Source organism: Pollicipes pollicipes, unplaced genomic scaffold (assembly GCF_011947565.3).
Source record: "Pollicipes pollicipes isolate AB1234 unplaced genomic scaffold, Ppol_2.1 Scaffold_7261;HRSCAF=8764_pilon_pilon_pilon, whole genome shotgun sequence".
Classification (NCBI taxonomy): Eukaryota; Metazoa; Arthropoda; class Thecostraca; order Pollicipedomorpha; family Pollicipedidae; genus Pollicipes; species Pollicipes pollicipes.
The window spans coordinates 22,776,100-22,803,761 of NW_023597054.1; the positions used below are offsets into that span (position 1 = coordinate 22,776,100).

The window sequence follows — 27,662 nt, forward strand, 5'->3', positions numbered from 1 at the left end:
TATCCATTCAGATTAGAAAAATTAGAAACGAAGTCGCCCTCTAGTCGCATATCCTCAACAACATACATATACCTGGGCTGGGCGGGCATTCTTGGCCGCGACGAAACTTATTGCAAAAGTTTTAGTCGGGTCTCCGCTTCTCCGTAAAATACGTGTAGCGAATTCCAACCCTGGTATGGTGGGCCGTGCCAGCCATTTTACTTTTTAATGAAGATGACCTTTGTGGATGACTGAAATTTGTGCCGCGCACAGAAGATATGAAATGGCGCTATGTTCCTGGGCATTCATACCAATCAGTTCCTGGGATCGTTTCCTCAGGTCACTTGAGCCTTTGCCTTGCGCCTCACTCCATGTCATACCATGGCACGAATGGAGGCACTTCACAATCATCTGTCCTAGGGCGTGTTTGCGGCGACACGGGCGGCAAAGCATATATGCCTTCAACGTCATTCATGACGTCATACCTCATGTAATATGTGCTTTTCAGTGTACGAAGCGACCCGGACGGCATGGATTCTATGCTACGTCACGCAGAATCCTTTCCGTTTCTTTATCACATTTAGACAGAAATGGTGCCACAAGTTCGTTTACAGAAAGTCAGTATTTGCGCTCACGAGCGACGACGGGTGAAGGGACGTGTGTCGTACGTCACATGCAACATAATTTGCAGCTGCCATGGTTAACGTGCACGCTTGACACGTGCGGGCAAACATGCCAATGTCTCGCTTACGTAGTGTCATTGATATCATAAAAATGTTAGCAGAAAACGTGCCAAATTGTGGACACATCTGGCAAACGTTCCACTTGACGTGATGTAGAATATGGTATTCTCGATACACCGCGCATGCACCCCCATTCTGCGCGTGCCGCCACGTACTGCGCCGGCTGGAACGCATGGGGGCACCCCGCGCGACGCCACAGTCGTGCGCTGACGGGGCCGTACGTCCCACCACAGCTCAGGACGTGACGTGTGGTGCCGGCTGGGACGCACGAGAACACAGCGCCACAGTCGTGCGCTGACGGGGCCGTACGTCCCACCACAGCTCAGGACGTGACGTGTGGTGCCGGCTGGGACGCACGAGAGCACAGCGCCACAGTTGCGTGTCGACGGAGTCATGGCTCCCACCATAGCTGAGGACGTGACGTGTGTCGCCGGCTGGGACGCACGAGAACACAGCGCCACAGTTGCGTGTCGACGGAGTCATGGCTCCCACCACAGCTCAGGACGTGACGTGTGGTGCCGGCGGGACGCACGAGAACACAGCGCCACAGTTGCGCTGACGGAGCCGGACGTCCCACCACAGCTCAGGACGTGACGTGTGTGGTGCCGGCTGGGACGCACGAGAACACAGCGCCACAGTTGCGTGTCGACGGAGTCATGGCTCCCACCATAGCTCAGGACGTGACGTGCGTCGCCGGTTGGGACGCAAGGGAGTACAGTGCCACAGCGTGCCGACGGAGTCATGGCTCCCACCACAGCTCAGGACGTGACGTGTGATGCCGGCTGGGACGCACGAGAACACAGCGCCACAGTTGCGTGTCGACGGAGTCATGGCTCCCACCATAGCTGAGGACGTGACGTGCGTCGCCGGTTGGGACGCAAGGGAGTACAGTGCCACAGATGCGTGCCGACGGAGCCATACGTCCCACCCTAGCTGAGGACGTGACGTGTGTCGCCGGTTGGGACGCAAGGAAGTACAGTGCCACAGATGCGTGCCGACGGAGCCATACGTCCCACCATAGCCCAGGACGTGTCGTGCGTAAACCTCCGGCGACGCCGGCCGCTCTTCAGCAGCAGCGGGCATGACTCTATTGCTGCGGGCAATACAAACTGCATGACTGCACGGCCGGCAAATGACCCGGTCGTAAAGGTCATCCTGGCCGGACTCGCCGGCGGTGATTAGGAGCAGGCCGCTTTATCGCCGCCCAAAGTGCCGCCAGCCCATTCAGGCGGTCAAGGGGCGCCGCTACGCTGAAGAGGGTCTCGGCTGGCGCGCCGGTGAATGCGGTTTGAGACGAGGCCGTCCTCATGCGGGGAGGGAAGGGGGGTAGAGGGAGGAGCTGAGCTTGCGGCGCTCCAATCTTACCGCGCCGCCGCTCCTGCGGCCGACCGCCTCATATGTGCGTCAGCCCTGATGGACGGCAGCGAGACGGGCCTGATCCGGCGCCGAGTCCACGCGAGCCGGCGCGCTGCGCGCCACGTGACGAGATGGTATCTCCGTGTCTGGCCCCGGCGCCGCGTCCCGGCGGCCCGTGTCCTCGCGCCGCCGGCACGCGCCGGGCGCGGGGACGCCACCTTAACCGTGTAGGGCGCAGCGACACCACCGCGACCTGACGCCCCATTAACGTTTGCTGTAGTCGGTGGCGGAAGCGACCTGCCGCCGCCGCCGGCCGGCAAGTGTTCCCAGAAGGCGCCGTTGTGCCCGTGCCTTGTCAACCGCCGCCCCGCCCCCCGCCGCCGGCCGGGTGACCCGGCCGTGCGACGCGCCCGCTCGTCGCTGCGTCGCGTCGCCGCCGGTAGCGCCGCGCGCCGCGGCCGTCCGCATCGAGCGGTCAGCGCCGACGGCAGCGACGAAGCCCGTCAGTCGACGCGGCGCTGATCACCTGCAGCCTAATTGCCAGCGGACAAGTTTACCGGCGACATGATGTATCGATCGCCGCGGCTCCCCCCGCACGTGTGCGCGGGCCCCGGCGCGCGCGCCACGTGCGAAGCCCCGCGCGGCCCGCCGCCGGCCGGGGAGGGGCGGCCATACCTGCCGCATACCTGGCGGCTGGCGCCCTCCCGGCCCGGTATTGTTACGGGGCCCGGTTCCGGTAGCGGCGAATGGCATGACGTGCTGGCGGGCAGCGGCGGCGCGGCGTCGTTTTTGCCGCCGAGCACAGATACGTGAAACACGCCGGGCCCGGCGCGGCGCGCCGGCAGCGGGCGGTGCGTCGCCACGCGGCGGGCCGCGGCTTATCGGCGTGGTTTACGAACCTCGGCCGGCGGATTGGCCGCGGATCGGCTGTATCGATACGCGTCTCCGCCCCTGACGGTGCGGCGCGGCCTCGCCGGTGTAACGCTGGCAGGCGGCGGCGTCACGAGACGTCACGGTGGCGTCACGCTAGCGTCACGAGCGTCACGGCACGGCTGGCGCCGCGCCGCCGCCGCGCGGGCCGACTCAGAACCACCGTTACCGGGGCCAACAGCGCACCCGTCGCTGGAAAGGTCAGCGGTGCGCTGCGGACCGCGGCCCCTCGCCGAGCAGCGCGGGGGGGGGGGGCGGGGCTCAGCAGAGCTGACGGGCGCGAGCCAGCCCCAGACACCTCCCGTACCACCTATGTTACCTTGACACGCCCCAGCACCATGCTCTTGAATTGCTAAAGGAATTGACCGATATGTTGTGTTATTAAGTGGTGATATTTCTTTCATTTTTAGGTTGCTATGCTTTTGAATTTATTAACGGCCTTGTTCTGGTCAAGAACAAAGTTTTTTCAATCCCAACAAACCCGCCGTTTAAACATCTGAAACAGTACCACTTTTGCGTTTCCACTTTGGCCATGATATCATGGACTACGGTTCTGCTATAATGGAAGCATTTTGAGGTGTTCCTTGCCCCCCCCCCCCCCCCATTGAACCTGTGGGAGTGCCAAAATGTTGTAGGATCACTAGTGCGCAAAAGAAAGATGCAAAGTAAAATTAAGGTGGCAGACGAATTATGGAATTATGTCGCAACTTCACACGTATTTAACTGGAAACGATTTTCTAGCACGGCCGATCCCTTTTTCTAAAGTGTCGTAGTCTCGCGGTCTTGGCGTTTTGCGGCGTTGGTGACGGCTCTGTCCGGTCCTCTGACTTCCCATATCGGTTCTAACCGGTTCTACCAGGTCGGTTCCAGCCGTCCCGCGCCACGCACAGTCGTTGACAGAGCAGGCCGCCTCATGAGAGCCGCCGCTCACCAGCAGGCGAGGTAATCTGAACCTGAGAGGCACGGCTGGGGCCAGACCCGCCGATGTTAGCCGGTCATTTAGCCCCAGACTCGCCGATCTTAGTCGGTCATTTAGCCCAGCTCCCGGCGGCGGCCATATAGGAATGTATTGACCTGCACCCGTGCGGCCTCTCGACTGCAGCCTGGACAGATGAGCCGGTCAAGTCCCGCGGCCCCTGCCGGCGGCCAGTCACACCGGCCCCGCTTCAGAGCGGGCGCGGTGCGTGGCCTCGCGGCCGTTCCAGCTGCCGCCAGCCCCGGCTCCTCTCCCTCACGGCCCCCGCCGGCGGCCAGTCACACCGGCCCGGCTTCAGAGCGGGCACGGTGCGTGTCCTCGCGGCCGTTCCGGCGCCGCCAGCCCCGGCTCCTCTCCCATGCAGCGCGATGATTTGCGGTGAACTTCACCGCCCATGACCGGATGTGGCCACCGACTGCACGTGCAACACCGAGGGGGGCCACCGCCAGGTGTTGTGTGCGCCGGATACTCGGCGGGGGTGCGGCCAGGGAACCGGGCTGCGATGTCGTTTATTTGCAGCAGCCAGGCGTGAGCGACGCCCGAAACGCTGGTGCTAGGTGTTCTTTGTTGAATGATAGAGCTTGGGTCGTGTCCGAGGCAGGTGCGACAGCACATCCCAGCCACCACACGCGTCGTTTCTGACACCGGGGAGAAGGGGGGGGGGGGAGGGGTCGCTCCGTGGTTGTGAGCGCGCACAGCAGCCGGATCCGCCTGGCTTGTGCGGGTCTGTCCCGTCTGGTCCTGATCTATTCTGGCCTGGGTGGGTCTGTCCCGTCTGGTCCTGGTCTATCCTGGCCTGGGCGGGTCTGTCCCGTCTGGTCCTGGTCTATCCTGGCCTGGGCGGGTCTGTCCCGTCTGGTCCTGATCTATCCTGGCCTGTGCGGGTCTCTGGCGATGTGGTACCTGCTCCACGACCAGCAGTGCTACAGGTGCGCCGCACACCCCTGTCGCTGCGCCGCTGTCCTTACCTGCCGTGTCGAGCTGCGTGGCCCGATGTGCTGGTGCTATGCTCTTCGTTGCGACCGTTTTTCATGCAGCTCCTACATCTGTGATTATTTGTCCTTCCGTGGCGTAGTTAAAGCACGTGCCTCCCACCCTACCCGTGGCGGAAATATGCATTCTAGTCGTGGCTTGATTATTTGGTTATTTGGATGGGAGCTCTTTCGGCCAGTGATGACCATATCAGGGCTATAGGATGATGGGTAATGGAAACGATGGGGCACATCTACATCTACCTGGAAGACCCAACTGCCGGGACTAAGCCTGCACGGGGAGCCCTCTACGGGGGTATGTGCTTGGCGTCCGGACGGGGGCCCCCATCAGGGGGCTCTCAGCCCACTCCTGGCTGGCGCCTGCAGGCTGTCCTGGGCAAACGGGGCATCACGAGGCTGCAGGATGAAGCGGGAAAGAGAATGGGAGGGGCGAATGCATTCGAGTGGTTTCGGTGCTCTCTATTTGTCTGCGACTGGGATGGCCTGCGGCCGGTAATAGCGGCCGCTCAAGGTCAGATGAGGTCAGAGGGCGCGGTGGACCGTGCCGAGCATTGCGGCACGTTACACTTTTACCACGAAGTTCTGCCGCTGGACTGGCATTTCCCGATCGGATAGTGTTGTCGGGTCTACACAACAAGCACTGCCTAGCGTGAAGTTTTCCTGTTTCATAAATTCGCTGACTCTCCACAGCTGACAATTTTTTCGATTGATTTATTTATGCACGTGATTAGGTTTATAAGGTCATGCATGAAACAAGCGCCGGGCTTATTCGACGTATGTTCTTGAACGGAACAGCATCGAAATACAAATTTGACTCATATTGGTGATGTTATAGATTCTAAGGTATTTTTCATTGATTTGTTTCGCTTATCATACCTTATCGTATCGAGGACTGCTTTCACAAGCATCGACGTCCCCTTTTCGTTGGCTAATGACAGTCAAACCCCAGTGACGTAAAAATCAGCTTGAAATGACTCACCTTGCTATTGATTTTACGAATATGGCTGTTTTCAAAGGTCTCTCGCGCCGTCGCCTCACCGCGCGGCGCGGCCATCCGCGGCGGCGTCTCTAATTCCCGTTTCCACCCCCAGGTGGCAGCACAAGGTGCGACAAACGTGCTTTACAGCCTGGACAACCCACGGCTCTTCCGCATCGACAGCGACGGCAACATCTACAACAACGCCAACGGACGGCGGCTGGTGGCTGGCGGCGGGCTCAACTTCACCGTGTTCGCCGTCAATCCGGGTGGGTGGCGCGGCGTGCGTGTCCCAGCTCACGCCAACCTGGCCCGGCGCGGATCGGTGATCGGAAATGGAGCCGCCGGCTCGCGTGCCGCCTCACCAGGCGTCAGCAATCGTCCGCAGACTATAACGTGACGTGCGCGCGAGGGGAGGCGGCCTGATGGACGTGGGCTGCGGCGCGGTCTGTGGGCATGTGTATCTGTCTGCCGGGCGGTCGCTCCCAGTGTGTATCTGTCTGCCGGACAGTCGTTCCCGGAATGTGTGTCCGTCTGCCGGACGGTCGCTCCCGGAGTGTGTGTCCGTCTGCCGATCGGTCACCGTCTGCCGATCGGTCGCTCCCCGGAGCGTGTGTCCGTCTGCCGATCGGTCGCTCCCCGGAGCGTGTGTCCGTCTGCCGATCGGTCGCTCCCGGAGTGTGTCCGTCTGCCGGACGGTCGCTCCCCGGAGCATGTGTCCGTCTGCCGGATGGCCGCTCCCCGGAGCGTGTGTCCGTCTATCGAACGGTCGCTCCCCGGAGTGTGTCCGTCTGCCGGACGGTCGCTCCCCGGAGTGCGTCTGTTGTCTGTAGCTGCATTCCTATCCCCGCATGTGATCTGTGTGTTTATTTGTAAATAAGCCTCTCTTTTTATCGTCTTTCCACTGTCATCATCTCCTTCTCAATTTCTCACTTTGTTCGCAACTAACTGGTGGTATCTGTTGCAAGGTCGGCATGTTTTGTCCAGGGGCTGTTTGAAGTACGTTTTAAGGGACGGCCAAAACAGACTGCCTACCTAGTAGAACCCGAAAGCTCAGCATGAGTTTGCCTGCATCGTGCTCTTGAGTTTTGTCCAGTTAATGGTTTAAAGTACCTTCATAACAAAACATTGTAAGTTTACTTTGGCTGCCCCGCGACACATAAAAGAACAAAGATGACGTTGCGGTATTCTGATGATGTAGAACACACCGTCAGCGAAGTTTACCAAGATATCGCACGTTCGAGAGAAAGGCAAATATTTCATATGTGATGTATGGTTATAATGATAACTGGATTCTTAGTATGGTATAACTCGGAGGTGTATCAAAACATGGCAGCAGCACCTATGCTTGAGATGCATTTAACCCAGGGTGAGATTTTTCTTAACTATTGGTACCCATCATGCATGCCTAATGTACAGGTGCTATGTTAGTTTCATTTTATCATCATTTTCATACCTTCCTGATTCGTCGCAATTTGGGTAAAATTTACTACGAAGATCTGTGCATGTGCAATCTTTTAAAGTCTGTTCATAAGAATATCGTGTTTGGGTTTGTTCTGGCTGGCTTTACCTGTTTCAGCTAGTTAGAACCAGCTAAGACAAGATTACTGGCTAAAACTAGCTTCAGCCGGTTTTTGCCAAGACTCCACTATTCTGCGTGCCGTCTTTCGCCGCCTCGTGGCAAGACATGGCGACGCATATCAGATCTAAGCCGACCGTTGCTGTCATCAAACATGTTTTTATCTACACTCAGGCAGTCGCAGTTTGGGGTTGTATCGACCAGGTTCTGTTTGCCCGCCCTCCTAGCCGGTGCGTAAGCCTGCTGTTGCCCAATCTGTTAATCATAGCTGGCGGCACAAAGACTCAGCCACATGACGTTACGGCGTCTGTCCGACACTCATGCCACGTTCAGCCATATGACGCTACGGTGTCTGTCCGACACTCATGCCATGTTCAGCCACATGACGCTACGGTGTCTGTCCGACACTCATGCCATGTTCAGCCACATGACGCTACGGCGTCTGTCCGACACTCATGCCATGTTCAGCCACATGACGTTACGGCGTCTGTCCGACACTCATACCATGTTCAGCCACATTACGTTACAGTGTCTGTCCGACACTCATGCCATGTTCAGCCACATGACGTTACGGCGCCTGTCCGACACTCATACCATGTTTAGGCACATGTCGTTACGGTGTCTGTCCGACACTCATGCCATGTTCAGCCACATTGCGTTAGCTCATGCCATGTTCAGTCATATGACGTTACCGCGTCTGTCCGACACTCATGCCATGTTCAGCCACATGACGCTACGGCGCCTGTCCGACACTCATACCATGTTTAGGCACATGTCGTTACAGTGTGTGTTCGACACTCATGCCCTATTTAGCCACATCACTTTACGGCGTCTATCCAACATTCATGCGATGTTTAGCTGTATGGCTTTATGGCGTCCGCCCAGTGCTCGTGCCTTATGTCACATTTATAGTCCTTTTTTGACTCGACATTGGCTCCGACGCGTTCACACAACGTGCTGTTGATATTCGTCGTTTGGTGTGATGCTGGGCTTTGTCCTTGCTTGCCACCTGTTTGGCTTATCGACTGGCACCGACAGAGTCAGTTTTATTGTGTTGGAAATTTTAGGCTTTTTAAATCCTCGCAAACTTGTGCTGCAAAGTCGGACTGGATGACATTTTGCGTTTGTTCTCAAACTAATTAAAAGAAACGATGCGTCACACATATGCCATCGCACATTCTAATGTTACCGGATGGACATATTTGGCGCATCCTGGAGGTCACCGCCAGTCAGCAGTGAACAGCTGAATCAGTGCAAGGATTGACCCCGAAATATCCGTATGATGCATCTATAACCTGAGATCGAGTTGATGTAGTTTTATGTTTTATTTATCAAACCGTACGTGGGAGAGCCTTTAGTGCACAATGAGCTGTACTTGCGTTGAAAATGCTGGTGTGTGCTATTGGCTTTTGATAACTTAGCACCTACTTTGCAACCTGAGGCTTGTTAATGTGAGTTTCAATGCGTATAGCTAAAGCTTTTTACGCTCACGTAGTACAATTTGTGGTTGCTTCCAACACCACACACAGCTTTTTAAACCAAACCCTGTTCCCAGCTCCCTCTGACGTGTCTGTAAATAGAAGCATACATTATTACAGTTTCTTGCTCAGTGTTCATCTCGTGTCTCTTCCTCACTGTCGTGGGGCCCGATACCAGAATTCTGCTCCTGCCCACCGGCGACTGATCCGAGCGGCCATTAGGTGAGCGAGGGAGCGAGGTCGGTCGCTCCACTGAGCCCCAGGGCACGCCGTCCTGAGCCGCCTGATGTCGGGATGCAGTGTCGGCGCGGGCGCGTCCGCCGCGCTCGGCCCGCCCACCGCGACGAAAACATGTCTAATGTGGAGTCGCTGGTGTGGACGACAGATGAAGAAGAGCCGAGTAGGATCAGAGTAGCTTACGATGCCGGCACTAAAAGGAATGCGTTCATAGCGGAGAAAGCGGCTAGTTCGCTGCTGCCATATGATTTCCTGAAACTTTGTAACGTATCTACGCTGTCCGATTACTTGCGATTCATATCATCGTTTTTTCGCGAAAATTTAATGTTTTCAATGGTTTTCTTAAGTCCCTTATTTTTATTTCTGTTCAAAATATGCACATAATTGCTGATCATTCTCTTAAGTGTAGAGAGAGGAGAGAGAGAGGAGGAGGATAGAGAGAGAGAGAGGGAGAGAGGGAGAGAGGGAGAGAGGGAGAGAGGGAGAGGGGAGGGAGAGAGGGAGAGGGAAGGGAAGGAAGAGGGAGAGGAGGGAGAGGGAGAGGGAGAGGGAGAGTGAGAGTGAGAGTGCGGGAGAGAGGGAGAGAGAGGGGGAGTGGGAAATTACAGATAGCTTCGCGAAAATAAGAAGGTCGACAACGCATAATGTGCTTTTACGACGCACAAGAAACTGCGCGCGCCTGTGGCACGCTAAACTCGGCTTTCAGTGAAAAATTTCAGTGAGTTGTGCCCCCCCCCCCTCATTGTAAATCTTTGCGTATGCCCCTGACGGTTGTTATCGGTTGCTAGAATCAGTATGCTAATGGATTATCGGTCAACATCTATCTTCCTTTCTGCCAGTGCCATGACGATCTCCCATATCAAGACAGCTCATCGTATATCTCCTCCGCGTTAGATCCTGCTTAATAATCTCATCGATTGCCATGTGTGGGCTTCACATGGCTAATGTGATGCATTTATGTCGGTTTGTTTGAGGGCAGACTCATAAACAATGGAACTTGCTGGGTCCCACACCGAACTAAAGGCAAGAATACGCGATTATGTAATGTTGTGGCATGCATCCATCATGCAAATCACCGCGCCACTCTGTTCATTCTGTGTGCAACTATCGACGCTGCGTGGCATGATGCTCGTCCAAAGCTCTTGGCTGCGTCAAATTTGGACAGCCCATTAAACAATACGCTCCGCGGTAATGCCAGCTCATACTCGGCCGACGCGGCCGCCCCGCGCGCCGCAGTTCAGCGCCGCGGCGGACCCTGCGTCGGCCGCCGCCCGCTCGTCTGACCTTTAGGTGGCTGCCGAAGACACCCGGCTCCAGCCCGCCGTGCTATTTTACGACGGTGCTCGTCTGGTTGGCGAGCAGGGGCTTGAACGGAGCTGAACAATGTGCCGTCGTGCTCAGATGGGGGTTGGGCTGCTTACTTTATATGATCGTAGCATATCTCTAACAGATGTCGGGCGAACACGGACGTGACCTTTCGCACACGGTTGGTGGTTGTTCAACCAAGTCACGCGACGGAGTCATCGCATTATTTACAGGGTTTTTGCTTTGACCTTTTCAAATAGTAAGGATAAGCTGAAACGTATGTGGGTTTGCTTCCTGTGAACAGTCGTTGACACGCACCCGAATGGCCGGTTGAATACCCTTCGCAAAGGTGGGTGGGGGTGGGGGTGGGGGTAATTCGACAGGCTGATATCTTAAAAGACAAGAGAGATTAAGCCACCAAATTCACAGAGTGGATTGGGCTATACGTGAACTTACTTTGTTCAAAATTTGAGCTTATAGGTCATGACCCATGGGTCAAATAATATAAAACAAGGTCAGACTCAACGTGTCCAACGTTTTCCAGTCCTCTTAATGCTGCCGCCTTCAGCCTAGGTACCTGTTTTAAGCAAAAGGCCACTGGTATTGATTTTAGATCAGCGACCTAGTTTGACCTCAGAAGGTCATGGGGACCAAAAGCTTACCAGATTGTTTTGATTTTGTTTATTTGAATAAGCGTTAAGGATTACTTTAAGCGATACGTTTCACAAAACAAAGGGCTGATCTGGGTCATCTTAGACTGACTACCTACTCTGACCTTCAAGAAGTAAATGTCTGTTGCAATTCTTGTCAAAAAATCAAAATAGGCACCACAAACTATCCCTTAAAGCCACTTTTTCAGAGCCAGCCAGCCAAGAAATAGCAGATCGGTTTTGATCTCGGTCTGGCCTTCATACCTGACTATTGGTCAATAGAACGCGTTCCAATACTAAATTCAAATGTTGTATTGAATAAGAAACCATCTTAAACATGTATGGCGTGGTTTTACAATTCGTTGTCGCGCCACAATCAGGGCTTCCGTAGAGATTACCTTCGCTGACAGTCACGGCCTGACACTGACTTGCCCTTGGTCAGCGACTTACCTGGGGAATCTTATTCTGGATACCAAAATATCTGGTATTCAATTGCCCACAGCTATGCAAAGTTTGGCGCGGCAACTATTTTGTAAAAAACCTTCGGGGTGGGAGGGGAAGGGGCAGATTAACCTCCATCCGACCGCGTGCTAAACGAATCCTTAACGAATAGCTTGCAATTCTACCTGTTTGTGCGGTGTCTGATACAACTGTTAATCGCGTAGTGCTGTGCAACCAGTCTTGTCGTTGCTGTTATATACAACCGGAACAACCGGTCTCGTAGCGGCATGCGTCATCTGCTGGCACATACTGCGCCCTGTATCTCAGAATTTCCTGGGAGTATGGCCAGTGTGCCTGCTGCTACAGTCCTGGGTGTGACAGTGTGCATGCTGCTGCAATCCCGGGTGTGATAGTGTGCCTGCTACTACAGTCGCGGGTGTGACAGCGTGCCTGCTGCCACAGTCCCGGGTGTGATGGTGTGCCTGCTACTTCAGTCACGGGCGTGATAATGTTCCTACTGCTACAATCCTTGGTGTGGCGGTGTGCCTGCTGCTGCAATCCCGGGTGTGACAGTGTGCCTGCTACTGCAGTCACGGGCGTGACAGTGTGCCTGCTACTACATTCATGGGTGTGATAGCGTGTCTGCTGCTGCAATCCCGGGTGTAGCAGTGTACCTGCTGCCACAGTCGCGGGCGTGACAGTGTGCCTGCTGCTACAATCCTTGGTGTGACAGTATACCTGCTGCCACAGTCCCAGGTGTGATCGTGTGCCTGTTACTACAGTCACGGGTGTGATAGTGTGTCTGCTGCTACAGTCACAGGCGTGATAGTGTTCCTGCTGCTACAATCCCGAGTGTGACAGTGTGCCCGCTGCTACAGTTCTGAGTGTGACAATGTGCGTGCTGCCACGGCCACGGGTGTGGCAGCTCGTCACGTGACCGAGACCGGCTGCGTTCCAGAGCACTCCCACCGGATGGCGACCACCACGGTACTGGTGTCTGGGAACCAGCCGCCGCAGTTCTCCGATCGGGACTACACGGCCAACGTCTACGAGAGCGCCGCCGGCGGTACGTCTGATGCCAGCTCCAGCCACACGCACTGTCGCGGCCGTTGGCGTGGTCGCCGGGCCAAAACAGATGGCGTAATCATTCGGTTGGTTGTTTTCGTGAATGGCGTTATTGACGCAGCATTTTAGAGGCATATCGCAGTTTGCTTGAGAGCGAATGCCATATTTCAAACGGTCCTTTTCAGGACAGACCAATGCCTGATCAGACGGCCAGCCAATGTACCAGCCAACAACATCGTAAACATAATGCAATCATCGCCAGTGCTCCGAATGGTTTCCACAGCCTTGCCAAATTTCGTCCCAAACGTTCTGTAAGACTAAACCCTCGTGATATTGCACATGAGTTGGCGTAACCCAGCACCTATCGTGAAGTCCTTCCTCGTGAAAAAGATTTTTGTGATTTATGACGGCCCGGCTGTTCTTTGCTATTACCAGTGAAACCCAGCAGCGATCCTGGACCGGACTTGCGCTGTTCGTGTAAACCCGGCGTGATAACACCTTCCGAGAACAGCTGAACCACATCTCGTACCTCTGACACTGAGACTGGTAGAGCTTTCCGCACCGTCCGCCAGCACAGCCGCATTTGAAATGAATGTCCCACATTTGAGGGTATTGAGGCAAGCAGCAAAGACGAAATGAGCTCACTTATAGCTATTGATATACTTAAGTGGAAAGGACCGCTCTAGACAACACAATTGTATTGCTTATTGAATATGCTCTCCATCACGTCACTATTTGATTGATTGCGTGGGATAAATATCATGCTCGTTCTTGGAAAGCAAAACTTTTCCCTGACACAATTCCTTTAAACCCGCCACTACATTCGGCCCCAAATTCTGCCGGACTTGACTGATGCTGGCGAAGCAGTCCGTGCAGGCTTGGCCGGAAGAGCGATCCAGGCCAAGTTTGACAGACGGCCGTCATCTCTGCACTGGAAACATCGCTCACCGACAGACGCCGCTTCGACGGTCTCTCACATGGATGACATGCGCCGCCCTCGCGTTCTCATTCCCTGATTTACATTTGCAACGCGCATGTCATTAGACAACAGCTGACGGAGGCTACTCGTGGGCCGCCTGCCGTGTCATGGCGCCCACCCGGCGAATACAGAGTGGAGTGAACTGACCATGGCCTGCTGGAGACCACCCCGCAGTGTGCGACACCGGACTATGAAGGACAGTGTGCAGCACCGGACGATGACGGACAGTAGCACCGGACGATGACGGAACGGTGTGCGACACCGGACTATGAAGGACAGTGTGCAGCACCGGACGATAACGGACAGTAGCGCCGGACGATGACGGAACGGTGTGCGACCCCGGACGATGACGGGACAGTGTGTGGAACCGGCCAACGACGATACGGTCTCAGCCCAGTCCGTTCGCCGCGTCCACGGGGCCCGGTTTACAAAGAAGCCCGCTGCGCGGTCGCTGCGGGCTTCGTGGGAGGGCTCGTTGAAAATCGATTGCCGATAACGAGCTCACCGCTTTGTGGTGCACTTGATTAACAAGCTACTTCAGTGCGCTGTATATTAACGGTCTGGTTTTCGTGCAGTTCCATTGAATACCGGACACGGCGTGGGTGGTGCCCTTGCATGGTCACCCCCCCCCCCTCCCCCGCAGTTGTGCGCTGTCCTGCCTAATGGAGCACTCCGTGGGTGACGGCGCTGTTTGTAAAGCGAGTGTGTGTGTGGGGGGGGGGGGGGCAGATTGTGGGCGTCTGTTCTCGGTGGTGACGACGGGGCCGAGTCCGCTGTCGTAGTTAACTCTTAACAGTACTGCCCTCACAAACGACGCGACGTTAGTATGTGCTTGAGATGCAGCGGCCCAATAGTAGCGCCAACGTGAAAAACGACCTTCCGCCGTCGCAAGCGTCCGTCTGGGATGTAAAATGGTGACCGGAGTTTTGGCTCGATATGCTCGGGGTTTTGGCTCGATATGTCGGGGTTTTGGCTCGATATGTCGGGGTTTTGGCTCGACATGCTTCAGTGCTATGCTCGCGCGTCATGATGGTATCACTGGGTGCGAATCATGCTCTCCGGCTCTGCTTCGATCGCATGTCCAGGCCACCGCCTGTCCCAGGGCAAACCCAGCCCGGTTATCATCGACCTCTGCCATCGGGAGAAGGTTATCCACACACTCGGGCTTAACCATGTCACGCAATATGTCAGTGTTGATTTTGGGCCGGCCGTCACGCCGCCGGCCGTTTTGCAATCTCCTGCCTGCGCCAGGGGGCGGAGCCTCGCGACACCGTCCTGAAATATTTATTTTTTTTTGGTTGAATGGCTGGTCGGAGCCGGAAAGACTATCCCGCAAGGGAGCAACCACTCGCCCTCCGCCTTGCCAATGCACTGTCACGGATGGCAACCTAGCGCCTCGCCCGTATTCATTAAGCTCCTACCTCTTCTCCTTTTTCTGCTCCCTGGCCAGCTCAGCTGACGCATTGGCTGCTCCCTGACCTGGCTTAGCTGACACATCGGCTGCTCCCTGACCTGTCTAGCTGACGCATTGGCTGCTTCCCTGACCTGGCTTAGCTGCGCATTGGCTGTTCCCTGACCTGGCTTAGCTGACTCATTTGCTGTTCCCTGACCTGGCTTAGCTGACGCATTGGCTGTTCCCTGACCTGGCTTAGCTGACGCATCGACTGCTTCGTGACCCAGCTTAGCTGACGCATCGGCTGCTCCCTGACCTGGCTTAGCTGACGCATCGCTGCTCCCTGAACCTGGCTTAGCTGACGCATCGGCTGCTCCCTGACCTGGCTTAGCTGACGCATTGGCTGCTCCCTGACCTGGCTTAGCTGACGTATCGGCTGCTCCCAGACCTGGCTTAGCTGACGCATCGACTGCTTCGTGACCCAGCTTAGCTGACGCGAACGACTGCTCTGTGATCTAGCTTAGCTGACGCAACAACTGCTCCGTGATCTAGCTTAGCTGACGTGATGACTTTCACCTGACTTGAAAACGCTTTGAGCTGCTCTTGGCGGTCGTGATTTTACAGCGTCACACATCGGCTTATAACAGCAGTCAAACGCGCCGCCCCGCCGGCTCGTCCGTGCATGTCATTGACAACCCTGAGCGGCCCCTCACGGTGACAGTGGCGCCTCCGCGCTACCGGCCCTGGACGAAGCAGTCAAACGCGCCCGCCCCCGCCGGCTCGTCCGTGCATGTTATTAACACCCCTGAGCGACCCCTCACGGTAACGGCCGGCGCCTCCGCTCTGCCCGCCCTGGACGATCGACCCCTGTCCGAACCGCGCCCGTGCACGGCCCGGCCCGCCGTTGCCGGTCACCGAATCGATCAGTTCCCCAGCGCTCCTTACCCGGCCGTTTGTCTTTCATCGGAGCGCGGGTCGCGGTCATTCGGCGGCGCACGCGTACCGCGAACTCGTTGTCGGCCGCGACGCCTGAAGTTGGCGCTGATGAATGTTCAACGCGCGTGACCCTGGGTCGTTGGCCAGACCGGTGGCCATAATGCAGCAGCATGGTCGCCAAGCACGGCCGCAGCCGGCGCCGCGCCGGTGCTGATGCTGGTTGGATCCGCGGATTCCGCGCGCGCCCTGCGGCTCGGCTGGGTGCGACGGAACGAGATGTGGTGCTGTAGCGGGAGGCTCCGGTAAAAGTCGTTTGGTGCTGTTGCTCCGTAGGTGTTCTTCGTTTTAAACACGCTCTGTGAGTCGTTCGCTCTGATAGTGCGCGCTTGTCGCTTACGCGCCGCGCCGCGACGCGGCCGACGTCGCGCCGCTGTCCGTCCCGTCGTCAGTCTGCCCTACCCGAGGGCCGGCTAAGCCCCTGACCCGGCGCCGGCACGTTATGTGTGTCGGCACGTCCCCGGATCGCCGCCGGGCCGTGGCATGCCGCACGACCTCCGCGGTCGAGGGGGAGGGGGCGGGGGGGGGGGGGGGCGGGGCACCATTGAATTAACGTGTCACTCGGGCGGGGCGGTTGCACAGGCACGCCAGGAATCTGGGGCATTTTGTAACCGTCGCCGCCGGCGCCACACTCACGGGGTGGTGCGTGTCCACCGCCGCATTTCATGTCCTAGGTCCATGATATTCACACCGTCCTTGACGTCTGTTATATTCATTGCCTGCAACGCGCGTGTAAGTTCATCATAGTCACCCTGTCCTTCCTGTCCGCTGTATACATAACGTCGATCACGTCTGTCATTTTTACCATGTCTTTTGCGTTTACCGCATCCATGTCAATCACGTCTCCAGCACCTACCGCGCCAACCACATCTATCGCATGCTGCACTCTACTCACGTCTACTCATGTATCAAGTCATTCGCCTCTGCCGCACCCGCCACGTTGATCCGATCTATCAAACCTTGCAAGCCAGTCAAATCTACCGAATCCACATGTCAGTCGTGTTGTCTGTATACTGCTCGTCTAGGACGTCGATGGTATTCACTCGAGTTTATCGTATCCACCGCGCCATGTACGTCTGCTGCACCTTGCCAGTCTATCCAGTGCGGTCACGAGACGGGTCAGACGCCGCGGGCAGTTATCGCCTGGGGGTTCGGCGTTAGAGGTCACCATACAGTGGACATTCAGCTGGTTAACTTGAGTAGAAAAAGTTCCTTCCCGCTGGATATCGGCGCGTCTGTCATGCTCTGATTTTGCTTGCCGGGTTGTTGTGGTCTGATTTACGTGTTTGAAGGGTTTGAAGCCGCCTGTTATCATATGGTGTCGCCTGCCATCGCGTTCGGTGTGTTTTGATGGATAGCCTTGAGTTCCGTTTGTTTGGATTCGGTCGAAAAATGAGCGCTAGGACAGAACTGGAAATCCGCTGCATAGCACAGGCAGCCGTGCCTTCTACAAATAGCGTCGCCGTTAGCACTGTCCGATACACCAGGACGCCGGCCCGCCGCCGAGGGGTCAATAGACCCGTCGAAAGCCGCTGGTGCTGAACAGCTTCTGCCCAGACTGCGGTACAGCTTTGCAAAATAATTGGGAGGAGGCTGCACAGGGAAAGTAGCTAAATTTTCATTATTATTTATTATTTCATTATTATATATATATATATATATATTTATATTTTTATTTATATTTATATATATATATATATATATATATATATATATATATATATATCATTTCATTATTATTTCATCAGCATAAACATTCCCTAAATTACGCGAAAAATGTTTTTATCTCCACATCTACCCGTTCTTAAAACTTTTGTGGAAGGGGTAGGCAGAGTCCCCCTAAATAGGAAACTACACCCCTGGACCCGACTATAAGAGAGAGCGTCATGAAAAGTATGCAGGCTCCTAACCCAATCATTGGTGTTCAATATCTGTAGAAGATGCTTCCGATTTTGCATAAAATTGGTTGCAATCGGTGCGTGCGAAAACAGATGAAATGCGATCCATTTCATCGCATGAATGAGCCTTGCTTGTGTAGGCTGGTCACGATCCAGCTTCGAAGCGATGCGACTGGTGAACTGACGCTCGAGCGCGACGTTGGTGAACCTCCGCCTTCCTAGCTCTCATGACAGACGGACTTGAACGACGATAAGGCCCGTTGATTTGGGTTGGAAGCGCTCCACCTGCACGTGCATCGGTATCATCTATATTATAATATTCTCCTCGTCATTGGCGAGACCTCGGGTCTCGCCCGTTTCTCGTGGCCGCTCATGTTGGCAACGTTGTAAACTAACTGCAGAGCTTAGTGGCCCGTCCGTGGTGAACATTTGGTAGTTGGAAACTTCTAAATGAATTATGTCACTGTGGGTGTCTCCTAAACCCGGCGCTCGTGCTGCTAAACTTTTCAGCACCAGACAACGGGGTATGCTGCTTAACAATGCCGTGCTCTTTAAAAGGCAGCAATGTATGAATTTTACGATGCAATGTTCAGAATAAAGGCTTAATGTCTCAGCTGAACTATGGATGTAAATGGATTGGGTATAATTGAACTACATAACACGCACCAACTTCTGTGATCAAAGCGCTGGGCCTCATCATAGGCTTCGAATCGAGTCTATTTCTAAAGTTAGTGTTCGAAGTAGACGGCATTTCTGTCACAGTATGTTCGACAGGCTGTAGCACTGCGCGCACATGAGGCGTTAACCAAGCACATACGGACTTCAAGGTGAGCGTAAGCGCTGTTCTCACGGGTTAAGTAGTGGCAAGACAACTTTCAGCTGTGCGGCGCCCTCTTAAAGCGGGTCGCAGCTCGGATCTCTTGCACGCGCGCGTGTTCATGCCGCGAGCTTTTACTGCGAAACATTTGTTTACGGTGGGATATCGGTGTTGTCCTAGCCGACATGGGGCTGAGCCATTACACCGGCACTCCTTTACGTCATCGTCATCTCCGGCGCCCACAAAGCACGCAGCATGGCTCTGGTGTAGCATGATAAGGTCATCACTAACAAATGGAGCATATCGCCCCCAACCAGGCCTGGTTGAGGTCACCCGTGCGCTCCGGCTTGATTCGTCCATGTGCCGGAAATGTGCAAGACGACGGGCAACCACCGCCCAACAGGCCCGTATTAAATAAATAGCTCGCTCGGTGCGCTTCAGAGACGCGCTGATGGAGACATGAGCTCCTGATGAAGATTTCCCCAAGGTCCCTGACCACAGCCACTTCTGACTCCCGGTTGGAGACCAAAGTGACCTGACCTGACCTGACCTCTGCCGGCTGCAGGGTCTCTGGTGCGGGCTGTGGTGGCGCAAGACCCAGACACGGACCCCATCAGCTACTTCATCCGGTCACCAGGCAGTACCCTGGACGTCGAGGTGTACCAGATGGTGAGCAGACCGCTGGCAGCAGCGCACACAGCGCGGTAGGGGCGCCGGCGCCTCAGGGTCACATACCTGCACAGCAGGGCAGGCGAACAGCAGGGGTCGCCCAGGGAAGCGTCATCTTGTCTGCTAAATATTTTTGGTCTGCCTGGGCCTGGAACTCAGTGATGAATGTCTGTTGCCATGTCTGTCGAGTGTTGGCTGTCGGTCACCGTCTGTCGAGTGTTGGCTGTCGGTCACCGTCTGTCGAGTGTTGGTTGTCGTCCGCGGCGTCTGCCGAGTGTTGGCAGCCGGCCGCCGTGTCTGTCGAGTGTTGGCTGTCGGTCACCGTGTCTGTCGAGTGTTGGCTGTCGGTCATGCCTGCCGAGTGTTGGCTGGCGGTCGCTGTGTCTGTCGAGTGTTGGCTGTCGGTCATGCCTGCCGAGTGTTGGCTGTCAGTCGCCGTGTCTGTCGAGCTCCCCTCGTCGTCTGCGGCGGGCGGCGCGCGGCGGCGCGGCGGGACCGCCTGTTGCTCTCGGCAGGCGGCGGTGCGCACCGCCGCCGCCCGCGTGTCGCCGCTCCCCGGATCAGCGCTAAGTGATGGATCACTGGCGCCGTATTAGCATCCGACTGATGATGTCCGCCGCCGGGATATTGCATCGTGAAATGAATTTCGTGACCATTAGGTCGAGCACTTTTCGGCGTCTTTATTAACAGAGACGGATGGCATATGCTCTTGAAGGTGGACGGGTGGTGCGTCTCCGGAGATGAGCCGAGAAATGAGTCATTTGTCCGACGGACGGGCGTGGTGATTATTATGTAGCAGGCTGTTGCCTGGTGCGCCTTCGGCGGCGCGAATTCAGAAGGCTGTTGATAACTATCGGAAATCGGTAGACAAGACGCACTAGTCGTTCTGTGTCAACTAAATTGTCATGCCGCGCTGCCGGTCGGCCGATTTACGCGAGCTGCATACCTTGCCGTTGCGACAATCTTCTGCCTTGTCTCATAATGTACCACGTCTTCCCTTCCTTAGCGGGCATTCACCCCGTGCGGCGCCGTAGAGCAGCCCACGTACCAGCTCTGGCGCCGAGTTAATCGAACCCGATATCAGATCCAAGCTCTGGTGCATGTGATTGGTTTCTGACGGAACGGCAACGCGATCAGCCAGCCTTGTCATCCCCTTGCCGTCATTATAAATGCATACCATTTGAGCGAAGGAGTTTTTCAAGCACGACTCAATTGAAAGCTGTTCATAGTCTGCTCATCATACGTCAATGGTCAATTATTGCTGCTCTGGGCAAAAAGCCTTGGAGCTTTTTAATCCTCGTTTTTATGGTCTGATTGTGATGAATGATTCGCACATCTGCGGCGTGGTGCCATTCGCTCAGATGTGGGCCTTTTTGCAGCCAGTCGTTTGCTGTCAGGAGCTGTGCCTGCGAGTAAATCGTCCCGTTGAGTCTAAACTTATCATCCGAACAGGTGTTCCTAAGATATCGTTAAAGTGGCCAGTGCTGATCAGCGCTCGCCCCGCACAGGGGTGTAGCGCTGCGCCCCTGACCTGTGCCGGTGCCCTGGTGCTTTTCCCCACAGAGGAAGCCAGGGCCCAGGGGCCCGCACAAAATTTTGCAACAGAGGGTAGGGTCCGGCAGGACTCAACGTATTTCACGAAAGCCAGTTCATTGTGCCGCAGGCGTCCGAAATTTGAGACAAGACAAAACAACATCGTTTGTTCTAGATCCCGTTACTTTACCTGTCTCCCGTCAACACTTCACTGAATTGTCGGCGTTTATTTGCCCAAGTACTGATACATATGATCCATTTGTTGAAGGGTGGGGCACATGAGCCCGGGGGCCTCTGTTTGAACACGCCCGCGGCGGGGTCGGTCCGTGGCAGTCCCTGAGGTGGCATTGCTAGGCGTTACGTCTTGTCATTGGCGTGCCATGCGCCGTCAGTGCTGCAAGCCATTCAAGGCCGACATTTTTGCATAATGCTACGACCGACATCGGCTGGAATGTTTCTTCCGAGCAGTGTTCTATTTATGTCTAGGTACTGCAGGGAAGTGGGCCACTGTTTTACCGACCTGGCGAGCTGGGCAGCCGGACGCGCTGAACGCTGGGGTGCCGTACGGCAGGGTCCGCGTGCGTGTGTGTACCGGAAGTACTGAACGCTGGATTGCCGTACGACAGGGTCCACGTGCGCGTGTGTACCGGAGGCACTGAATACTGGGGTGCCGTACGACAGGGTCCGCGTGCGTGTGTGTACCGGAAGTACTGAACGCTGGGGTGCCGTACGGCAGGTCCGCGTGCGTGTGTGTACTGGAAGCACTGAGCACTGGAGTTGCCGTACGGCAGCGTCCGCGTGTGTGTGTGTGTGTGTGTGTGTGGACGTTGCGTGTGAGGGACCGGCTCCGATGGAGGGCCGTAAGCTGATGTCTTGAACGTAAACTCGCACTGTAAGCAGACCGTCATCGACAGTCGACGGTGAACAGTAACACAACATGCACTGAAAGCGCTTCCCTATACTTTGCGCATTCCTCGCGCATCATGCTAGTGACGCCCTTATGTTTACAAAGCTGTCACGAAAAGACGTTAGTGATGACAATGTCTCGCTTCCATGAACTTACATAACGCGTGATAACTCGCAGCGGTATTCAGCTAACGGGCCGGGGCAGTATTGTGCAATTCAGACTATCTGAGTGACACAGCCATGTCGTCACTCTCCAGCCATGCTCAGAACGGCTGTGATCTCGACGGCTTCAAAGTAATTGTACACGCGACCGAATTTATAACAAGGTGTTATCACCTAGAACAATGACTAACATGGACGTCATTCTGTAGCATCACCACGGACCTGGCTAGCTTGGTGTCCTGTCCGGAGCTGACCGCGAATCGTCGGTCCGAACGCTCCTCTCGCCCCCGTTATAGAGGACGGCCTATACCCGGGGCAGACGGCACCCGCGCTGAAGGCTAACCCCGGTCGTAAGAGCGCAAGCGTCTCAGCAGCCGGACCTCATCCGCCGTCCACAGTCCACCATCGGCAAGAGACCGGGCCGTCCGTCCACAGTCCACCATCGGCAAGAGACCGTGCCGTGCGTCCACAGCCCCCCATTCACAGGAGACCGTGCCATCCGTCCACAGTCCACCATCGGCAAGGGCCTGTGCCGTGCGTCCTCAGTCCACCTATCAGCAAGAGACCGTGCCGTGCGTCCACAGCGCCCCATTCACAGGAGACCGTGCCGTTCGTCCACAGTTCACCATCAACCGTCAGACGGGCGTGATCCGGCTGGTGCGCCAACCACCCAGCTTCGCAGCCGAAGACTACGCCTTCACCGTGGTAGCGCGCGACACGCACAACCAGAACGACACGGCCGCCGTCCGCGTGCACGTCATAGGTCGGTGGCAGCGCTGGGCGGCACCGGGGTCGCGATTGCTGGCCGGCCGGCCGCTCGGTCCCCCGGAGCTGGCCAGTCATTTTTCTTACGGGACGGCCCGACCCGGACATAGGCCGAGACCCCCACCCCCACCCCTCCCCACCCCGGGCGGGTTGGACGATGAGAAAGACTAGTATGACGGCGGGAGAAGGTGATGGTCGATGTGGGGGAGAACGGGTACCGATCGAACACTGGACGAGATGCGGTACGGTGGGTGGAGGTTGGTAACGTGTGCTCAGGGAGGAAGGGGAGGGGGCACGCCCTGTGCAGAGTGCCGCTTCTGTGCAAAGGCATTCTTCCCCACTCATTGAGGCAACAGCGCACGGGGCCTTGGTTCGACCTCAAGTAAGAAATGATATGTGGGACTCGTATATTGCTTCTGTTCAAGTTTAAGTAGCTTGGTAATTTGTGCAAGAGTTAGCTGAAGCAAAAACGCATTATTTGCGTCTGTAACAGGGCCGAACACGACGGAATGAAAATCCCTGTATCGAGCAGCTGTTCTTGTAATCAGAAACAGCTTGCCAGCAGATCGTAACTCAGAGCCAGCGCTTCATTTTCTAATTCAGGGAAGCCTTGCATTGAATAGGCTTTGCAATATTGTTCTCACCCTTCCGGAACAGCTGATTTTTGTTCTTTTGCACTTTCTCTGACAGCAACTGTTTATAACGCAGTTTTCCTGCTGCGTTCTGCGCCGGCCCCTCGCTTGAGGTGCTCTTGACAGATTCAGGCGATTGAAGCACACTCTCGGCTGGCTTCCCGAACGTTTCCAAATCCCAAGGCAGTGCCTCTGGCGGCTGACAGATCAAGCCACGGAACCCATCGCATGCATGCTCTATGAGGCCACGGATTCGCTACTGACGGTCTGATCCGCTCACCTGCGGCAGCAAATACAGCGGTAAAGCCCACTTGTCGCGGCTCCTCTTGCCGCGATGACGTCGTGCGCTCCACAAATCGTCGTGTTTTTGTGTGTTTGATTTTTGTTTGTTTTCCGCGTGCGAGGATGCTGCGCTCCGTCGCGTGTCTCTCCTACTGCGGACGTACGGGGATGGCCGATCTGGGGCGACCGCTGCGCCCTCGGCGGCACCGCCAATCAGCCTAAGTGACCTGACCTGTGCCGCGTGTTCGCGGCGCCGCCGCAGGCGCTCGGACAACGGCTGCTGAATAATCCAGCGCCGCCGCTCCCGACGCCGTGACGGCGGCGCAAAAACGACGCCAACTTTGTCGCAATCCTGGGCGTGGAAGTTTTTCCATTTAGCTCGAACGTGCGCCGGGGGCGTCGCCGCCGGGAATGGTGCCACGTGCTCGCCAATCACACCGCCGCCGCCGGGAACCAGCTCCAGCCTGCTCCCGCCGTCGACTCCCGTCCACTCCCGCCTGCTCCCGCCGTCGACTCCCGTCCACTCCCGCCTGCTCCCGCCGTCGACACCCGTCCGTTTCCGCCTGCTCCCGCCGTCGACTCCCGTCCGCTCCGGTCTGCTCCTGTCCGCTCCGCCTGCTTCCGCCCCCTCCCGCCGTCGACTCCCGTCCGCTCCCGCCCTCGTCACACCTGTTGCCGGGCGTTCGCGGCGCTTTCGTCGTTCCATCGGCCGGCGACGGCGGCGGTGGCGGCGGCTTACAGTTTGACGCGCGGACGTGTGGCGGGCCGGGCGCGCCGCGACCGCCGGCCGCCGGCGATCACGCCGCTACGTGGGTCAATTTGGCGTGCGCCGGCTGCCCTACGCCGGTTTCATCCTCTCGAATCGGTCGGCGATGGCGGGATTATTCGCCGGGCGAAGTGGGGACAGGCCGCGCAGCGCTCTCGTCATCGCAGGCTCACCCAGGGGACGGCGAGGGATTTGGTGCAACGCGGGCCAGCGCCGTCCAATCAGCCACGGTCTCGGGCGCTGCGGTGGTGCGGGCGGGCTCGTAATGGAAGGGCCTGACCTGACCGGACCTGGTCTGGCACAGGTCAAATGGAGTTTGCCTCCGATCACAGTGTGTTTAACCAGCTCCGAGCGCGACGACTGGCCTCACATGTCTGGACTGCGTTAGCCTTGGCGTCAGCATGACTGGACAGATGGCATAATCATTTCTTCATCACGAGTTAATCTGATAGCATGCCTAATGTAGCACAATTGGTTTTCATTGCATCACGAGCTCATGTTCGATATGTCACAATCCCATTCCATCATTGGCTCGAGCCATGCTTCCAGTGTGGCCGCGTCACCGTCGTCTCCACGCAGCGGCTAACGCCCATCACCTCGCCCCGCAGACGTCAACAACAACCGGCCCGTGTTCACCGAGTGTGACCAGTACCGACCAGAGGTGGCCGAGAACAAGGGCGCCGGCACAGCCGTGCTGCGGGTGAGTGGGGGCCGCGCCCGGCCGAGGCGAGCAGAGAGGCGCGAGGCGGACGCGGCTCGGCCGCCCGCGCGCCGTCGGCCGACGCCCGGTGACGGCGGCCGATTCGCGGCCGGTGCCGTCATTGGGGAGCCGGCGGCCGCGCGGCGACAAGTGCACCGCCAGTGGCCGGGAGCCGCCGCTCCAGGTGCGCCTGCAGCTGCGCCCGGCGACGGCAGCGGCGCCCCCAGCTCCCCGCCTGCCGCCCCTGCTTGCGCTTCGATCGCCGCCGCGCTCGGGTGTCGCGTGGCCGTCCTCAGGGAATAATTAATCGGCGCGCATTGGCCGGACCATGTTTGTTTCAGTGTGATATGTTCGGCTGCTCGTCAGGCATTCACGATCGGCGTAGGCCCTTGCCGTCGCGTGCGGACGGCCCGGTCCGGCTTTATGAGCGTGGCGCCGCCGCGCGCCGACCCGGGACCGGCGCGGCAGCGGGGCCCAGGCCCGGGCGCCCGTCGCGCTGACGTTCCGCGGCGGGAAGCAACGGCTGCGTAGTTCTCAACTCGTGCCTAGTTGCGTCCCGGCTCGCTGTTGTCCCGCGAGACGAGGCGAGGCGAGTAATTTGCAGCCGGCCGACCCTGGCGGGCTGTTGACATTCGTTTAAATTTATCGTCGATTCAGGTCTCCTAAATATCTATCAAAGTCGCCCGCTGCTCCGTTGGCAGTTTGATGTCACGATATGCGGCCTCTGACGACTTTATTATTGGCCGTGGGCGTCCGCTGAGCCTAATCCCTGACTGTTTTGCTCTCCATAATCCCCAGCATCAAACAGAGGCTGTTTCCGAGTGTCTGGTCACATCAGCATCAGCCCAGGGCTGTATTTCCTCTCCTTAATCCGTATTGATTTCGGGACGAAAACTGCTCCCGTCCGCCTGCTTTTTTGCGGCTTTTATATAGAAAGACGGGACGCCCTAAATGTGTAGTTGATGATTCTATCCTCAGAGAGTCAGAGATGCTTGTCTCGAAGCTAGAAATCCACAGAACGCGTGTCAACTGCTCCATGATCGGCGAAAGCCCGGCGGGAGTCTGAGAGCGGCACGTGTGCGCGCCCTCGCCTCGAGCCTGGGGACGCCGCTGGACCGCGGTATCAGGGTCTCGCCGCAGGAATGCGTTTGCCGCGCTGGGGCGGGGTCCTCGGTCTGGAACGGACTCATGCCATGTCAGAGGGCTATTCGGACATGGCGTGCCCGTGTTCAGTGGCAGCGAACTACTGCGCCAATTTCGTGCTGATCACCAGCTGCTGGCTTTCAGAGCCGTCGGATTTATGCGAGGCAGGGCAAAACAGGTGTTACTGAAACGCACTGTGTGGTGTGATGACGCCAACTCTGAATTGGTTTTAATCTCCAAAACTAGACAGATTACGACGTTAAAATGTTAGATCGCAGTATTTCTTATTAACATTGGAACGCATCAATAACGTATTGGCATAGTGCTGCAGTGTGCTCTTGCAATCAATATCGTAGCTGGCTTTTTTGCAGCATCACTTCTTTCTGCAGGATCATGTAGTGATCAGTTTTGATATAGCATATTGCCATTAAATATCCTACTAGAGTGACAAAAACAAAGCGTTTTTATGTGAAAGCACGCCTTACGAGTCAGCCGTCAAATTTCTGGACCAGAGATCATGTAAACTACGCTTGATAAGGTGGCACCGTCTTTCCATTAGCTTTAATTACCTATGACAGACGAATCGTTAGGTGAGATGATTTGAGGAATCGAATGACAATGTTCCACAGAATCATGCAACCTCCATGATCCCTGGCGCCCCTCACTGTGTCTCGCTCATCTGTCCAGGTGGAGGCGACTGACGCCTGACAAGGGTGAGAACGCCGAGCTGGTCTACTCGCTGGTGACCAGTCCCAGCTCGCCGGAGTCGTTCTTCAGCATTGACCCCACGTCCGGTCAGCTGACTACGCTCAAAGTAAGCCGACCAGCTGCGGTCTGCAGGCAGGCCGGCGGCCGAGGCGTTTCGGCGGGCTTGCAGACGGACCAAATCAGGCCAGTGGTGCGCTAGTCCGGCCGGCGGTCTGCCAGTCCGGACGGCGGTATGCTGGTCCGGCCAGCAGTCTGCTGGTTCGAACAGCGATCTTCTGGTTCGGACGGCGGTCCGCTGGTCCGGACGGCGGTCTGCTGGTTCGGCCAGCGGTCTGCTGGTTCGACCAACGGTCTGCTGGTCCGGCCGGCAGCCTGCCGGTCCGGCCAGCGGTCTGCTGGTCCGGACGGCGGTCCGCTGGTCCGGACGGTGGTCTGCTGGTCCGGCCAGCGGTCTGCTGGTTCGACCAACGGTCTGCTGGTCCGGCCGGCGGTCTGCTGGTCCGGCCAGCGGTCTGCTGGCCCGGCCAGCGGTCTGCTGGTTCGAACAGCGGTCTGCTGGCCCGGCCAGCGGCCTGCTAGTCCGGACGGTAGTCTGCCAGTGGGTGGTCA

General features: G+C 56.8%; 1 protein-coding gene across 1 annotated transcript in view; it reads left to right on the top strand.

Annotated features, from left to right (window-relative positions):
- LOC119111197 (cadherin-23-like) overlaps positions 1 to 27,662 on the top strand; it is a 125,364-nt gene that overhangs the window by 95,038 nt on the left and 2,664 nt on the right. Inside the window, exons 9-14 of the mRNA XM_037235018.1 lie at positions 6,068 to 6,221; positions 12,601 to 12,708; positions 19,353 to 19,456; positions 22,679 to 22,820; positions 25,111 to 25,202; positions 27,033 to 27,159. Coding sequence (XP_037090913.1) covers positions 6,068 to 6,221; positions 12,601 to 12,708; positions 19,353 to 19,456; positions 22,679 to 22,820; positions 25,111 to 25,202; positions 27,033 to 27,053 — 621 coding nt within the window. The 3' untranslated portion in view covers positions 27,054 to 27,159. The remainder of the gene's footprint in view (positions 1 to 6,067; positions 6,222 to 12,600; positions 12,709 to 19,352; positions 19,457 to 22,678; positions 22,821 to 25,110; positions 25,203 to 27,032; positions 27,160 to 27,662) is intronic.